This window comes from Enhydra lutris, unplaced genomic scaffold (genome assembly GCF_002288905.1).
Source record: "Enhydra lutris kenyoni isolate GAN:26980312 unplaced genomic scaffold, ASM228890v2 scaffoldscaffold21, whole genome shotgun sequence".
NCBI classification, from domain to species: domain Eukaryota; kingdom Metazoa; phylum Chordata; class Mammalia; order Carnivora; family Mustelidae; genus Enhydra; species Enhydra lutris.
In genome coordinates this window covers 9997621-10015780 of record NW_019154105.1, presented here as the reverse complement: position 1 = coordinate 10015780, position 18160 = coordinate 9997621, and the positions used below count along the sequence as shown (strand labels likewise).

Below are 18160 nucleotides of genomic sequence, written 5' to 3'. Positions count from 1 at the left end.
CGGGAATAAATGGCATAAATCCACAAAGGTTAAAAAAAAAAAAAATTGGATAGAATGCCCCCAAAGATAATTCTGGAACCTAGAAAGCAGTGGGACATGTGGCTACCAGCTCAGCAGACCCAAGAGGGATGAATTTTAAATCAGCTATAGAAGTTGGTAAGCAGACTAACTTGGCAGCAGAGCTCCAGGAATGTGCTGGATTGGGGCCACAGGTAAAAATGTGCACTGGGAAACTGGGTGAAGGTAGGGCTGAAAAGAGGGGACTGAGGAAAAGTCTGTGTGGAAATAGTTCCACCTCCTGCTCCTTACCTCCGCTGGCTGATTGCCCCTCCTCTAATGGAACAGAGGGTCTAACATTTATCCTCTGTAGAAGATGAACCAGAGTTTTCGCTTGTGGACAACAGACATAGTCAAGAGACAACAGAGAAGGAGACCAGAGTGAAAACAGGGGGTTCGGTAAGATTCCACGTACGGAATGGTGAAGATGAGTCTTGGTCATACACACATATATGCAACTTCCAGAACAGCTGTTAAATAGGCTAATGCTCTCTAGGCAGGTGATTGATTCTACTCTTTGAAATCGGATCATTTCATTAAAAAAGACCTAAATATACATTGAGGGTCTTCCAACGAAATAGCCCAGCCAGCTTGTCCAACAGTGAAGCCACCAGCAAGCAAGTCTTGACTATAAGGCAAGCTTTCAAGCTTCCAAGAAGCCTTTTAACACTGTATTCTTCAGTGGAGACAGAAAAGCCTCTAACACAAATCATGGAGGGGGGGGAAAGAAACAGAGGAAAAGAACTCAAAAGCAATAATGCATGAAAAAGAAAATAGTCTTTAATATAAAAGAGAAAAAAGAATATATTAACACCAGTGAAATGAGCATCAAATGCCTTAACAAGGAACATGTGAGGAACAAAACAGAGTGCTTGGATATTAAAGTGCTCTTGGATACTAACACAGTAGTAAAAAAGAAAAATTTAGGAAATAGAGCAATAAACAATAGATGAGAAAAGAAAAGAAAATTAGATATCCTTAAGAATCCTAGCTGCAAATATCTTAGAAAAAAATACTGAAAAAATAGGGGAAATATTTCAAAGAAAAAACACAGGAAAATGTCCCAGAGATGAAAGATACTGGTTTGTGTTTTAAAAAGTCTTTGAGTACATAGCATGATGGATGAGAAAAGCAGAGCATCAAGACAATGCCATTGCTGTGACATTTCAGGACATTGGGAACAAAAAGAAGATCCTACAAACTTTGAATGACAAAAACAGAAAGCATTGAGAAACAACGTCAGATAACTTTTCAACAGCAATATGTGAATCTAAAAAACAGTGGAACAATGGTTTCAAATCCTGAAGGAAAACACATTATGGTTTGGAATTTTATGGGTGTCCCAATCATGAAGAGTGAGAGAAGAAAGACTTCCTATATACCCTTACACTTTAACCTCTAAGCTACATTTCTTAGGTGTACGAGAATTTTTTAGCCACAAATTTTCACTTTCTGTATACATTTTTCATGAAGCTACTGGAAGACATGATCTACCAGAACAAATGAATACATGAAAAGAAGACAAAAAATGCAGGAAACAGGAGAACCGATGCAAAAGAGAGGCCGTAGGAATATCTTGGAAAAGGTAAAAAGACATTCCAGGACGAACAGAAGTCCGGGACAGAGCTGGAACACACAGAACTGTCTGAGAGATATCTCTCAGAAGTTGCAAGTGACAGGATATTTGAGTGTTTAGTATTTACAGGAGACCGATACTCACAGAAGACAGTATGGGGGTGAATTAGTGAAAAGTAGGAGAAAACAAAGCATAAAAATCAAAACCTTAATTAATTCTAGAAGAAAAAAAGTTTCACAAGGAAAGACCAGCTAAGTGAGTCACCTATTAAGACAGATGGAAGTTGTTAAGATAATATAAACTCTGAAGATTAATATCAGTAAAATTAGGTTATAACAATACTGGAAATACTGGGGATGAGAGAAGTCTGGGCTGTGTGTATCTGGGGAAGGATTATAAAAAAATGCTAAACCGTTCACTTTCCACCTTGGAAAATCAATATACATAATATCCAAACCCCCTCACCCCCAAAAATCAAGGAGATGCAAACACATTTACATAGAGAATTGGAAACAAGGAGTTACTAGATATCCAAAGCAGCCTTATAGCTGGAACATGGTTGTACTTGAGGAGCAGGAATACGGTAAAGGGCAGGGGAACTGCAGCTTCAAATAATTCCTGTGAAATGCCTTGGACTATTTAAACTAGATACGTTTATTAGCTTTGACTAAAAATGAAATTAAAACTGAAAAGAACTAAAGATATTTAAATCCCTGTCACGTTGTGCTCAGGATAGGATAGTTAAAATGGCCGCTTACAGTGGATGCGTACACTCTTGAATATTGCACATTCTTCTAATAGGTTTTGGCTTCCTGTTGACCTCGCAGAAGCTGCGGTGAACCATCTTATTATCACTTTTTCTACGGCATCCGTATTTAGTGTACTGGAAACCTAGGAAAGGAAACACATTTCTTTGGATTTACTTATTCATTCTGTTATATACTTGGTCGTTCAGTCATTCATTCAACAAACATTGCCTGAGGACATAGAGGAGGCGAGGCACTGCTGGAGCCACTGAAGGTCCAGAAGTCAATTAAATAAACAAAATCCTGAACTTTTCAGGACCTACATTTAATAAAGAGTATAATGATTAAATAGCAGTCGTGCATGTGCCAATGAGCTAGACCCCCAAACACACACAGTCTAATGTGAGGGACAGATTGGACAACCACTGGGACAATACCCAGTGACACAGGCTTTTAGAGAGTTAGGCACATCATTTCCTGTAGAGGGCGCCAAAGGAACACAGAGGGGAGGGTCTCAGCCGGCAGAGGGGCAGGGCCTGCTTAGAAGACCTGCACTTCTTGACTGGAATCTTGAAGTTCAAACAGTGCCGGGTAAAGGGAACGGAGCAGAGAAGACTCCAGGCGAAGGAAATGACATGTTAAAAACAGAAGGTCTGTTGGAACGGCTGAGGTTTCCTCTGTGAGAGGGGTAGGGGATAGGAAAGAATCTAATCCTAAAAGCCTTGCGTGCCAGACTAGTGTTTGGACTTATCTTGGCGGTCACAGGGAGTTTTTGACCGTCTCCCCACTCACCAACCCTGACATCTGTAAATAATTAATTAATTAAAAAATTTTTTTAAATGTTTTAAACCTACAAAAATGTTGTAAGGAAAGCACAATGCACATTTGTCATACTTGCATCTAGATTAACCTTGTGTTATGTGTCACCATATTTGAGGGCATACGTATAATTTTACATATGTGATAACTTAATTATCATATGCAATATACATAATATACATAAAATTTTGCCAAACCCTTTGAGACTAAGTTGCTGGCATCCTGATCCTTCCCTGGCAAATACTTCAGCATCCTGCCCATCACAAGCACATCTCTCACATAGTTCTTACAACCAGAATATTTAACGCAGATATAGTACTATTATCTAATATACAGAGCAAATTCAAAATTTGCCAGTTGCCCCTCTTGGATTCTTCTTGGCAATGTGTTTCCAATCAACGATTATGTGGTGAATTTAGCTGTCACAGCATTAAGCAGGAATAGTTTCTGGGCCTCTTTTTTATCTTGAGTATTTTTGAGATGTACAGGCCATTTGTTTTGTAAAACACCCCACAGTTTAGGTTTATTTGCTTCCTAATGATTAGACTCAGTTATCCACTTTTGGCAAGAAAGCTACACAAATGATGCTGTCTCTGGGACACACAGTAGGAGGCTACAGCATTTAAATCACGCAAATGCTCTAACTCCACTCATTCGGCCATTCATTCATTCATTCATTCAAGATTACCCTGGAAATAAAGGAAGAGAAGAAAATCAAATTAGTTGACTAGTTAAAAGACTTCTGGAATAATCTTCCCTTCCAAAGTCATGAGGGAAACCTGGTGAGGAAGGAATAGATGTGGTAGATATTAAAAAGGTGTGTCTGACAAATCTTGTAACCAAGCAGATGCTGAGGGAGCAGCAAAAGGGAAGATTCCAATTAAACACATATTTTGTAATGGATTGTCATTTTAAATAATTAAAAACAGTATATGTCCCCTCCACCTCAAAAAAAAAAAAAAAAAGCCCCTTTAAAAATACATCCTTGGGACGCCTGGGTGGCTCAGTAGGTTAAGTGTCTGCCTTTGGCTCAGGTCATGACCCCGGGGTCCTGGGACCGAGCCCTGCATCAGGCTCCCTGCTCAGCAGAGTGTCTTCTTCTCCCTCTACCTCTGTCTGCTGCTTGGCCTCTCTCTCTCTCTCTCTCAAATAAATAAATAAATTCTTTAAAAAAATAAATAAATAAAAATACACCCTTGAATTTAGAATTATAAAATAAATCATTGACACATGCATTCCCTGCTCTGAATCATTTTTTTGTTCTCCGTTACTCAGCATCATGACTCAGCCTTTTGCCTTGTCCTGCATGTTGGGGAAAACTCCCTGTAGGGCAGCTCAGTTCTGGAGCATTCATTGTTCAGAAGTGGGGGAATGGATGAAATGAGAAACTGAAAAACTCCAGGAATGGCTTAATGGATTTACTTGAGCAAGGGCAGAGAGGCAGCACAAGGGAGTAAGACGTGTAGCCAGAAGCCAGACCGCTGGGTCTGTATCTTAGGGTCTGGGGAAATGACTTCTCTTCCCTGTTCTTCAGTTTTCCAATCAGTACAACAGAGATCATCACAGTGCTGACCTCACAGAGCTATTTTGAGGGCTCATTCACTAATATAGAGAACATTTAAAACAGTACCTGCTACCTGGTACAATTAATAGCTCTTTTATTACCATCACCGATAGAAAAGAAATGCACAGCAAAAGTGAAGAAGAAAGGCCAGAACCACAGGACACTGCATTTGGGAGAATCTGGGAAAACTCAAGTCATTAAAGGGACCAGCAGATGAACATGAGACAAAAAGAAAACAGCAAGGAAAAACGGCAAGAGGATTTTGAGAAGGTTTACCGTTGTGAGGAATGGACGCCTATCCTTTGTAGATTCAGAGATTTCAGTAAAAATGCTTTGTACTTATGTTTTGGTTGTTATGTTTGGTATTTCTCAGATTGTGGCCTCAATGAGAGGCAATCTTTAAGGCAGAAGCACTGGAAACGGCCTCCTATGAATTACATTGAACGTACTCAATGTGGTCAATTGTTACCTCCACCACAGGGTTTGGAACACTGAGACCAACTCTTCAAAGCCCATTCAAAAGTATCTAATTCTTCCTGGATGACATTGTTGCTGCTGATTGTAGGTGCGGAATCTTCATGAATGATGTACTTATACGTCAGGCTGGAGTGGGTATCGTTGTCTTGAGGTATGATCTAATGGATACATGAAATAAACAGGTAAGTCACCTGAAGGGGCTTTACATTTTCAATAAAAATCAACTATTTCAGAACAGTCATCTTATTAAAACTGGAAAACTTTCGGGGCGCCCGGGTGGCTCAGTGGGTTAAAGCCTCTGTCTTCAGTTCGGGTCATGATCCCAATGTCCTGGGATCGAGCCCCGCATCGGGCTCTCTGCTCAGCGGGAAGCCTGCTTCTCTTCTTCTCTCTCTCTGCCTGCCTCTCTGCCTACTCGTGATCTCCATCCGTCAAATAAATAAAATCTTTAAAAAAAAAAATGGAAAACTTTCAAGCAGTTTCTAAATATATGTTTCTATCAACTAAATTATAAGGATGCCCTGTTTAACAACAACAAAAAAAGATGTAAACATATAAAACTTTGACCATAAAAATATAAAAAATAGAGGTATAAGAGTTTACATAATAAAAATAATAAATTTCCAATGAAATTCACTGTGAATTTCCTTGTTATGTATCTCCTTTCTGCATTTGAAAATTATTCTTTAAAGTAACTGTTTTGTCATGATTACGAAGACAATAATATTCCCTCCAGAAATTGTACACATTATGGAAAAACACAAAGAAAATAAAAAAGTACCATGATTTTACTAAATCAGAGAAAACCAAAATCACTTCTGTTGTTTTGCAGTATATCCTTAAGATATTTGCAGTATATCCTTAAGATATTTGCATCTTGTGGTGTGTGTGTGTGTGTGTGTTCTGGCTTTGCTTATTTCACTTAATGAATCATGTACTATTTCCCAAGACAGTAAATATTTTTTGAAAACATACTTTTCAGTGTCAGTACAGTGCTTAATCCTAAAGGTAGTACGCATTATTTAGCCATTCACTTGTTAATAAATACTAGTATTGATCAGAATTTGTCCCCCGCTTTGTGATTTCTGATTTTCCTTATATATGGTACAAGTGCTTTTTATAATTTTAGAACAGACTGATGAATGGCCCTTCAGAATAGTCAGAACAATCATTACTTTCATAATGAGAGTATATGAAAGTGTCCCATTCGGCACTACATACTATGTAGTTTTTATCTTTGTTAACTGAATGGGCAAAAGATTGTTATTTTAATTGTTATTTATTTGATAAACAGTAAAGTTTAATTTTTCTGGTTTATTAGTCACTAGTTTTCTGGTCTCATCCTGCCTTCTTTTTTATTGGTAAGCAGATCTTTTTTCTAAATGACTGCAATATGACATAAGGACATTAGTCCTTCTTTTATAGTAATAAGCATTGCAAATACAGTCTCAGGTGGTTTGTTTGTTTGTTTTTGTCCTGTAATATTGTTTATGGCAATGTACTCTTTTTTTTTTTTAAGTAAGCTTTTATCAACCTTCCTGCACTAGCTCTTCTAGGATTATATCAGTTACATGAAGGGAAAAAAGCATGTGCAATTTACTAGTATCTTAAACTAAACTTTTAGAAATGGCTTTTGTTTGAGAAATCGAGTAATATTAAACCCACTAGTATGAAGGATTTGGTTATCTGGGTTCTTGTGTCTGTTTTTCCCCTAGTGTTTGTTTCTAAAGCAACGTTACAAATCAAGCACTGAGCCCTAGACTCTAGCCAGAGGCCTAGTGTTTCCAGCCCCAGACAGGTACCGCCATGGTCCCAGGCTCCCAGCCTGGGGTTCCAGCCCTTTAGAGAGGAAAAGAAAGGCCATTGTGATACAGCACTGTTTGTCCAGAGCCCCACCGTCCTAGCTACAAATCTCTCCTTCTGACTCTAGCTCACTTGTTCCCTGCGGTCACCCTGCTATGAGTGGACGAAGCCTGGACGGAGGCTAGCATGGTGGTGACGGCAGGGCTCTGAGGCCAGACGCCTGCGCCACTGGAGAAGACTGCAGTGTAATCAGACGAGTGAAACGGACCCTCTCATCTCCAACCATCCAAACTTAATACAATTTTGATTATTGCATATTTTTGCTATAAAGTTATATAACCTATGAAACAGAATGACAGTCAGAAATAAAACCACAGAAACATGAACAACTAATTTTTGACAGAGGTGAGAAGATCACTTCATGGAAAAAAGACCTTTTTTTTCAACAAATGGTACCAGAACAAGTCACTGTGGTGGCTTTAAAAATGTGTCTGCAAACTCTTTAATACTTTTCCTCTCAAGGACTAGGGCTCAATTCCTCTCCCCTTCAGGGTGGGTTGGACTCAGTGACCTGCTTCCAGCAAACAGACAACGGCAGCATGGATGGGATGTTCCTCCCAATATCTGGTTAAAAAAGATGGTCTCTGTCTTGGCTACACTCTGTCACCTGGATCACTCATTCCAGGGGAAGTCAGCCGTCATGTGATAAGGACACTTATGGAGTCTAAGGAGAGGCTCACATGGTGAGGAATGTAGGCCACCAGCCACCACATGGGAAAGCCGAGAAGCAGTCTGCTGAGGCCTTCCAACAGCCCTGTGACTGAGCAGGGGAGCAGATGTCCCCACTGGAGCCAACGGCGACCTCATGAGATGCCCTGAGCCACAGCTAGCCGTTTCCGCAGCTCTGTGGCCTGACCCACAGAGGCTACGAGATAATAAATGCTGCTTTGTGTTCACCTAACAGGTTCAGGGTTATTTGTTACACAGCAATAGGTAATATGGACATCCACATGCAAAAGCAAGAAGCCAACCTGTCATACAAAATTTATATACAAATCAACTCAAAATGTAAAATATAAAACTTCTAGTAAAAAAAATAAGAAAATGCTTTAACATTGGATTGGGCAGAAATATACATATATAAACATATGAATAAATAGATAAATGTGATATATATATATATATATATATATATATCTCACATACCAGAATATTGATCCATTAAAGAAAAAAAATTAATAAATTAGACTTCAGGAGAGTTAAAATATTTTGCTCTGTGAAAGCCACTATTAAGAGAACAAAAAGAAATGATAGACTAGAAGAAAATATTTGACAAGTCATATATGTCATAAAGGACATGTCAAGTATATATAAAGAACTCTTAAAATACAACAAAAAAGATAAAACAACTCACTTTAACAATGGGCAAAAGATTTGGACAGACACTTCACCAAACAATTTTCAAAGAAAGAAAAAATATCCTTGGAATTGAGTGGGGACATTTGGTTTTAAATTAGTATAACATTTTTTTACAGAAAATCTGATAAGTTGCATACAGAATCCAACAATATTTTTCAAACCAGGTAGATGTCTTTGGCTTTCATCCATGAGCCCCGTGAGTAATACAGTGAAGGACAGTGGTCCCTGTGAGAAGAGAAAACGGCCAGGTTCTGGCTTCCTGACAGGGTCAGGTTCTGGGCCCGGCCCAGGGAGCAGGAGTCCCTACCAAGACGGCGGTGTCAGGGAGCTGAGGAGATGGCGAGTGGGCTGTGGAACTTGTAGGCAGGGCCCTAAAGAGGAAGGGGCTGCACAGAAGGGTGGCCCAGAAGCAGCGCACGTCCTAGACGGAAGGCTGTTCTGTGCATGCCCAGGCTGAGTCACCACACTGTCTGCAGCGAGTGGCTACTATGGGACTGGGAGCAGGACAGAGACACCCAAGGTCAGGTGGCACTAGGGACACAGGGGTTCTTATCTGGCCAGATGAAACGGCCTCGCTAACACTTCAGATATTCAGCTAAAGCGTCAAAAAGGCCATACCATAAGCATAAGGACAAAACTGAAACAGATCAGCCCCAACAAAGGATAAATGAAGCTTCAAAGATCAGGAGGAAATGAGAGCCTGTAAAAAGCCCCACGGCCTGTAAAGAAGGCGACATAAAGCAAATGCCCTACACCTTACCAACTATAATGTCCAGTACACAGGACTTAAAGGAAACATTAGACATAATGGTGAAACGGAAATTCTAGGAAGGAAAAGAACACCATCTGACGTGAAAAATTTACCGGATGGGCTCAGCAGCAGATTGGAGGCCACATAAGACACAGTCAGTGAACTTGAACATAGCTCAATAGCAATTATCCAAACAGAGAAAAAGTGATTACAGAGGATGGACAAAGCGCAGGAGGCATATGACACAATTTCAACTGGGTTAGATACATGTAAATGAGCCCTGGGAGTGAGAGGTGGGGGAAAATGCACTTGGGACACAATGAAAAACCCAACCCAAATTTGGTAAAAACAAAAAAACAAAAAACAAAAACAAAAAAACCCATCGACTCAGATCGCCAGGATGCTTGGTGAACCCCAAGCCAGATACAAAGAACACCACAAACTAAGCGTATCACAGTCAAACCGCTAAACAAACAATGAAATGAAACAAAAAGCTAAAGAGAAAATCTTTCCAGAGCAGCCAGGGAAAACGGATACGTCACAGGCAGAGCAGCCATACGAACGAGGCGGACTCATCATAAATGATGGGCTGGGGAGGGACCGAGTTAGCAAACAGTCAAACAGGGTCGGCGGATAGCTCCGGCATGCTGGCCCCTCTTTCGTTTCTTCACAGCAGGCTGAGAGCCTTTAGTGCAGAAGCCTGCCAGCACCAAACTCAAATTTTTTGAGCTACCAGTTCCTTTCCAGGTAGCCCGGACAGGTGTATTTTTAGCCAGTTAGAACCTGTTTGCTTAGCATACCCGGATGGAACTGCACTTGGCCTCTGCTAACGATAAAGGACACCATGGCTGTAAGGATCCCAAGCTACCGCCGCTCTTCGGGGCGCCCAGAGCAGAGACTCCCCACTGTGCAGCTGCTGGACGTCACCTAACCAAAAACGCCCCCTCTCCCATCCCTTCTCAACCAGGAGTTCCCCTCTGCTGCTCTCCCGACAGGTGGCCAGACCTCCAAAGGCGTTAAGGTGGCGATAAAGCCGGTACCCGCTATTGCCATCTTGTGGTCACATCTACTTCACAAATCCGCCCTCCCATTCCTTCAACTCCCCCATAACAGCGTGAAAACAACTTTAAAGCGCTAACACACACACACACACACACACACACACACACACGCACACACGCGCGCGCGCGCGTACACACACACAGAGCACTAGTTACCAAAATGTTTATATCTGCTGAAGATATCTCCTAAGAACGAGGGTGAAATAATATGATCATTGGAAGTTGAGGGAATTCTTTGCTAAGACGCACACCCACACCGCAAGAAATGCGAAGGGATGTTCTTTATGTCGAAGGCAAATGATACTACATGGAAAGTCCAATTTACAGGGAAGAAGGAAGAGCATCAGAAATGGTAAATATGTGGGTAAATATAAAAATCTATCTCATCTTTTGTCTCTAACAGATAATGGATTGCTAGCAGTCAGGAATCATAGTACTATGTTATTAGGTTTATAATGTACATATAATAAAATATATGACAAAGTTGTACAAAGAGTAGACAGCAGCAGGTAAATGGAATTTTAAAAAACAAGGAACTAAAGATTCAATGTTCAAGGTAAAAGTGTGTTCAGATAAATTAATTATAAAATTATAAACTAAACCAACCACATAGTAAGCCTGTAATACCACATACCAGAACGATAACTGGATCGTGTAAAGGTCCATCTGTGTGAAGAGTTTCAATGTCATCTTCAATGTTATAGTCCCATTCCACGCCGAGATCGATGAAGGTTCGCGACTTGGCTTCCTCCCCTTTGCCATTTAAAATATAGTGGCCTGTAGCCTGGTTCTTAATAGCTAAAAGGAGAAAAATAACCGGCATACATTTTATTTTATCATATTACAGGTTTGATGACCCACAGCAAGTCTACCCCTTTCTATACATGAAAGACTGTTTATTAGCATCAAGGCAATGAAAATGAGTTAGTTCTGATAGGACTCCCATTCCCTTCATTCAGCATTCAAAATCCTCAAGCAGTACTCTTAACTAGTCAAAAACAATAGCAAGGTGGTTAAATAAAGGAGATAAAAATTAACAAATATTCCCATGTGAAAGGACTGTTAAAGAGGTTACCAGTTTCTTATTTACTCCTGTATATTTCCTCAGAAAGCTGGGAATATTTTGAAAATTACGGATACCTCTATAATCATTAACACAAATCATTTATGCTAGGACAGCACATAACATAACAGCTTCTTTACCTTAGGGTGCTATCTCTTTCTAGTTAGTAAAAGTATTGATAGGTATCCAAAATATTGAATGAATTTTTAGACCAACAAACAATGAGTTCTTATGTTTGTGAAATTCCAAGGCCACTTCCCTACTTATATGGCTAGAAAAGTGGTTTACTGTGATAGAGTTCTTAATGCATTATTATCTACTATATATTATTTAAAGATGTTTTCTCTAATGGACAAAACATGACCAATAGGATTTTGAAGTCTCAGGGTATTTACCAGCATATAATAAGTTAGAAAATAAAATTTCATGTTATTACCATTCCTGAAAATGTGTAGATAACATGAGCAATTTTAGTTAAATACATTTATTCCTCTTGAGCTTTCTGAAACTATCTAATGTTTCCAAGGATAATAATTTCAGTTCTAGGATAAAAAAATAAGGAATATGAATTACTGGGAAAAGAACTATGTCTGACTGCTAGATCATTAAGGGATCTGGTAGTGAATTCAAATTAGATATTAAAAAACAGTTCTATGAAATACCATAAAACAGAACTTTTTTAAAGTCACACATTTAAAATAAAAGTTAACGAGACAAATTTTCACCGGGTTGACAGATGATGCTTTCATTTCAGCGAGATTCTTCATGCTTTAATAGGTCAGGGGATATGTGGAAGTCATGTTTACATTTGCACATACACTTCGGGAAAAAAACCCTTTAGAATGACATTTTTACACGATCCTCTTGTAAAGGAGGGAAAGAATTGTAACCAGCCATGCAAATGGATCTGCCTGTGCCAGGCAGAACCTGGAAGAATCACAAATACTGGCTTTTCCGTACAAGAACTTAAAATGCAATAGAGTAAGGAGAGGCATACGGTATGGCATCAACCAAAATATCAGAACTAATTTGCCAACATAACTATGGCAAATTTTTCTGATATTCTTCCTTAATTCAGTGCATTTTATTAACATATTCCTTTTTCTCATCCCCCATACGGAGCAAAAATGCATAACAAACTTGTCAAATAAACTTTTCTTCATATAAATAATGAACCAACCCAGGTTTCACCAAAAATTAAAGCTCTATTTTTGAATATTTTTTTTTGTTTTAAAGAAAGAAGAGTGGGGAGAAATGACCATTGAAAACCAGTAATGCATTTTTATGTAATTCTGAATCTTGTATATCTATGTATGCAGACACGTATACATATGATACACATACATCTACATATATCTCTCTCTCTATATGTGGTATCTTTGACATTTCTCTAAGTGCATGCTACAGCAAAGCCAGCAGAAACACTTACCAAGAATATGAGGAGAAGCCTCGTCTTCTTGGATTAACACATGTCTAGCACCAGGGGGTATATCAAACATCTTAAGGTACCCTTTGCATGTGTAGTAAATATTGGAGAAAGCAAAGAAGAAAACAAAAGCAACAACCATGGTTAGTCGAGCATGAAATTCTTACTGCTCCTGCATGCAGAAGAGGGCATCCATAAACTCAAAGAAGCAGTTTCAGAAATGAACTTCAAAGCTTTGGTAGTTTTTGTGACAACTGGAATGAGATTAGAGGAGACTTTATTTTATTTTATTTATTTTTTTTTGTATTAAGAGGGGAGGGGTTAATCTTGTTTCTAACCTATCAGTCACTTATCTTGTATTGAACCATGAATTGTGTCAACAATTCAGGCAAATATTATACTTTCCTGTCTCCCCCTGTGAGTTTTGGTTTTCTGTTGTTGTTATCGTTTTCTGTTGTTGTCGTCGTCGTCGTTGCTGTTAAATTAATTAATTTATTTATTAATTTATTCAATTTGAGTATGGCTGACACACAGAATGTTACATTAGTTTCAGGTGTACATAGTACAACATAGTAACCTGTCCAGTTTGTACATTAAACTATTTTAGTTTTCTAAACCACCCTTTTGAAGTGGGGCCAGTTTTTAGTGTACTTAGTTGGAGAACTTCTTGAGATATTTTATCTGTCTACATGTTATTTTAAAAGGTTTAGGGCAAGTACAGATAGCCAAACTTCTAATTAATGAAATATCTTCACATTTAAAGCCTGCTTTGTTCCAAAGAAATTTCATAAGAAAGATCAGTGAGTGGCTTTCATTTTTCTTATGCTCAGCCATTAATTTTAAAGCCTTGAACAAGTTTTATTATGGGAACTCAATCTTCTAATCCAGAAATCATGAAATCAATATGCTTAATAGATTGCCTTGGGTTTTAAAATCTTGTATCAGTCCTATTACAGGCAATGTTAAACAAATCTTAGTATTGTCACATGTCCTAAAAATTACCTTAAGATCACTTAGAATTAAGATCTGAACTATAAATCAACAACAGGACAAGTAGAAATCAAGATGTTTTATCCAGGAAGTCTAAATGATTAGAGGCGGGTGATGCGGTTGACACCTTACCTAGGAAACATCCAACTGACATCCTAGCGGGGTGAGGGTGACAGAAATTCCATTATAAATACACAATCGCTGATGTTATCAGAAAGACGTATGGTTGTCATTTCTATACGGACAATAAATATCCACCCGTGGGCAGATTTACTCAACTTCTCCACAATATTTATTACTGTCTTAACTCAATGGCACAGTCATTTTGGGGTCAGGGTTTTCAGTACCTGAGTCTGGGTCAAGTCGCGTCCGTGAAACGTAGCATGTCTCTTCTGAGTGTGCAACGGTTAGACGTAGCGTGTTTAGTTGCCAACCACGCACAGCAAAACAGCTTGATGCCATTTATGGATGCCCGTCTTTCTGCAGTTTGCTACAACTTACCCAGTACATTTTTAGCTTCCCTTATTTCAGCAAGAGAACTATTACGAGCTCCTTTGGGTAAAGTGAAGGCGCCTCTTGTCTTCCCTTCAATAGAATGTTTTTAATTAGTGAAAGTTTCATGTTTACCGAAGTCTTGCCGTTTCATTGACTATACTATAAGCTATAGAGAGTCTATTCGGTAAGAGAGCGAATAATCCTGTAATTTTATGTTTGAAGGTCAAAAGGCATTTTTAATAGTTAGCTACTATAGTTAATAGTCAATGAAAAGAAGACTAAGAATGAATGAGAAATGAGAAAGGTGATTGGAAGTTGAATACTTGCAGGTTTCATTTTCCAGCAACTTGAATTCTGTATGGCACCTCTTGCTTAAATGTTTCCCTGTTGGAAAACGTTAATTAGTCTATTGAGTGACTATGAGGACACCACCAGTGCAAAGAAATGGGTGTTAGATTGATTATCTTTGAATAGTCTGAGTCTTTAGGACTGAGGAAATCTTTCTTCTCTTCTGAACTTGAGTCGCAGGTTTAGTCTAATTTTTGAGGTACCTGAAAAAAACGCATCATGACCTCATACCACAGAATGGATGATTAACGGATGATGATGAATGGCAAAAACCTTTTTCTTTACATTAATTTACTCTGGAAATAGAGTACTATGAATGATTTTATGGAACTAGAATACTATGAATGATTTTATACCAAAAAGAATACTAGAGCTGCCATAGAGAAAGCACTCCTAATTGCTTCACACTAAAATGAAGAAAATTACATGGTGCTCCACCAAAACAATAACATGTCATTTTAAGTCTGTGTACGTTCTTAAAATAATATAATCAGCCAGAAATAGCAATGTTTGTTTTTTTAACCATTTAACTATTAAATGATTGCACAGGAATATCAAAACGATTGATAACAAAAAAACACTTTGGAATGACCTAGCTCTGCCTCACTCGGTATGTCAAAGAACAGAACTGGTCTGTGTGCGCTTGGCTTGCACAGGGGTAGCAGTGGTAGCAGGGGTAGAGAGAGTATAATGAATTGGGAGAATTATTCCATTTGGATGAAGACTACCTTTTTTATACTTTCTCTTCTTCTAAAAGGGAAAATCCCTGCCATGACCATGTGTTCAAAGTAACCAATTTCTTATCTTTATTTTTGTTTTGTCTTATTTTATCATTCTACCAGAGAGTAAGCCAACTATGTAGGGATAATGGAAGAGAAGTTTCTCGAGGGAAGTCCCACACCAAATTATCTTTAAATGATGAATTCCCAGAGACATTTTCCCCATAAACTGAATAATATTTGTCACAAACTAAACTGAGTCGTAACTGTTAGAAACGAAAAAAGATCGTCCCATAAGAAAGGTTTGTATCCAGATCTTTGATGAAAATTCCGGTAAATAATTATAAAATTACTCATAAGTTCACATGTTATTTGTACTTTTTTCCTCCTTATCTGCTGAAACTTCACTGTATGCCTAAGTCCAAGTCATTGACTCTGAAATAAACAGTAACGTTCACACACACAAGCAATCATATCTCAGGGTTGTTTTTGGTTGTGCACCTAATTTTGTGTAATATAAAACTGTTAAAATTATGTGAAATATGGAATCTAGATTTATAGATTGATAATTAGGATACACTTGTTCACCTTTAAAATAAAAGAAATAGAGCTAATGCAGTATTTTAAAAGTTGTGTTTAAAATTTTGTGTTTTTTTTTAAACTTCTGATCAACAATTTATGTGAATAGAAATTTCAAAATAACCCTCAATTCTAATAATTATGTCTAATGTGTTTTATTAAAAGCACAGAATAAGGGTGCTTGGGTGGCTCAGTCGGTCAAGTGTCCGACCCTTGATTTCTGCTCAGGTCATGATCTCAGGGGTGGGGAGATCAAGCCCCACACTGGGCTCCACACTGAGTGGGGAGTCTGCCTGGGATTCTCTCTCCTTGTCCCTCTGTCACTACCCCCTTGCACACACTCTCTCTCTCAAAAATAAATAAAGAAAGAAAACAAAGGAACAAATAAATAAAATAAATAAATAATAAAAACACAAAATAAAACAAAACACATATTTTAACTAACTACTATAATTGATATTGATTTTATTTGTCCTTTATCTAAATTAAGTAGACAATTTTTCATCGTGGATGCCATGGATTATGAATTTAGTCCAAGTGTTTTTATTTTTATTTTTTTGATTTTTAGTTCCTTAAAAGGTAATTTGGGGGTGTCTGGATGGTTCAGTCGGTTAAGCGTCTGCCTTCAGCTCAGGTCATGATGCTGGGGCCCCGCGTCAGGCTCCCGAAAGAGTAGGGAGTATGCTTCGTTCTCCCCCAAGACCGGGGAGTCTGCTCCTCCCTCTCTCTCTGCCTCTCCCCCCGCTGATGCTCGTTCTGTTTCTCTCGTGCTTGCTCTCCCTCTCTCTCCCAAATATATAAATAAAATCTTAAAAAAAAAAAAAAGAAAAGAAAAGAAAAGGTAATCTGAATAAAAATAAATCAGCAGCTAATTTTTTGTCATGTTTATCGGGAAAATGCTACATTCCTAAAAGATGTCTCAAAAAGTACAAATCATAGAGAAGGATACCAAATTCATGAGAGACCTCATCTTACCAAGCTTCTTGGGAATTCTGGTGAATGTTCCCTTTATGGTTCGACAATGAGAATTATCTCCTCCACAGACGCCGCACTTATCCTCAACCTTAGTAGAACCGATTTCTTTATCACAGCCCACTTTCTGGAAAGAGATGTTAAACATGACTAATTTTAATATGCTGAGTGAAGGTCAGCATCTAGACAAGGACAAACCATTTGTTTTATCGTGAGCCTACAGTGACGCAGTCTGACCAAACCTTGACTCTAGCTCTGATTTTTAATGCCTCAATCTTTTTGAAGAACTACTATGAAGTCAAATGACTTGTACTCTAGGTTAAAATCTACCCTCTGATAAATACCCCCAGTCTAATGAAATATCTACCCCAACACACAGTCATGACCCATCAAACATTTATTAAGCACAGATATTATTGTTGATGCTGAGAAGACAAAAAGTGAGATGGTATTTTTCCCTCGTTGTTCTCTTATTTGGAAAGATGACTAATAAAATGATGAGATGGGCATTAGCATAAGCTTTACAAGCTGTTTAGGGATGCAAAACGAAACTTTACAAAAAATGAAATAAGACAAAATCAGAGAGGGAGACAAACCATAAGAGACTCTTAATCATAGGAAACAAACTGAGGGTTGCTGGAGGGAAGGGGGTTGGAGGATGGGGTAACTGGGTGATGGGCATTGAGGAGGGCACATGAGGGCACTAGGTATTGTGTAAGACTGATGAATCACTAAACTCTATCTCTGAAACTAAAAACCAACCAACCAACCAACCAACCAACCAACAAAAAGACTTTACAAGTGCTGGTGATTTTCACAGGGCCCTGTCGAAAGGCATTTCAAGAATGCAGAGGGATAAAAACAGAGCCATGGACATCGTATGCTCACAGAAAGTGGGTTCAGAGAGCAATACTGATGCCATGTTTAAGCCAATGGAAAGTTAGTGCTGTATGAGAAGGGAAGAACAGTGAAAGATTTGCAAAGCACGGGCCACGAAAGGCCCTGAATATCAGGCAGAGTTTATGTTTTCACATGCACTTAACAGGGAACCACTGAAGGTTTTCTGGACTGGGAACAGGCCCCTTCACGGAAGTCAGTGCAGGGTCAGGGAACGTGATAAGCCACCGCACTCAGAAGTTTGGAATGAAAATGGGGAGAGACAACGACGACCACATGTTGGATGTACCAGATACTGTGGGAGGGTGAGAGATGGACAAAAGTCAGATTCTACTTTCTGGGGAAATTCACTTCAAATGTGAGGTCTCTGCATACTTGAGATTCATTCCTACAACACT

The 18160-nt window shown here is 38.7% G+C and overlaps 1 protein-coding gene across 1 annotated transcript in view; it reads right to left on the bottom strand.

Moving 5' to 3' along the window:
* The window catches only part of LOC111149093 (ADAM metallopeptidase with thrombospondin type 1 motif 3), a 268956-nt gene that overhangs the window by 9619 nt on the left and 241177 nt on the right, over positions 1-18160 (bottom strand). Inside the window, exons 15-19 of the mRNA XM_022506007.1 lie at positions 16869-16992; positions 12766-12846; positions 10908-11071; positions 5232-5397; positions 2392-2524 (exon numbers count right to left, since the gene is read on the bottom strand). Of these exons, the coding sequence (XP_022361715.1) occupies positions 2392-2524; positions 5232-5397; positions 10908-11071; positions 12766-12846; positions 16869-16992 (668 nt within the window). The remainder of the gene's footprint in view (positions 1-2391; positions 2525-5231; positions 5398-10907; positions 11072-12765; positions 12847-16868; positions 16993-18160) is intronic.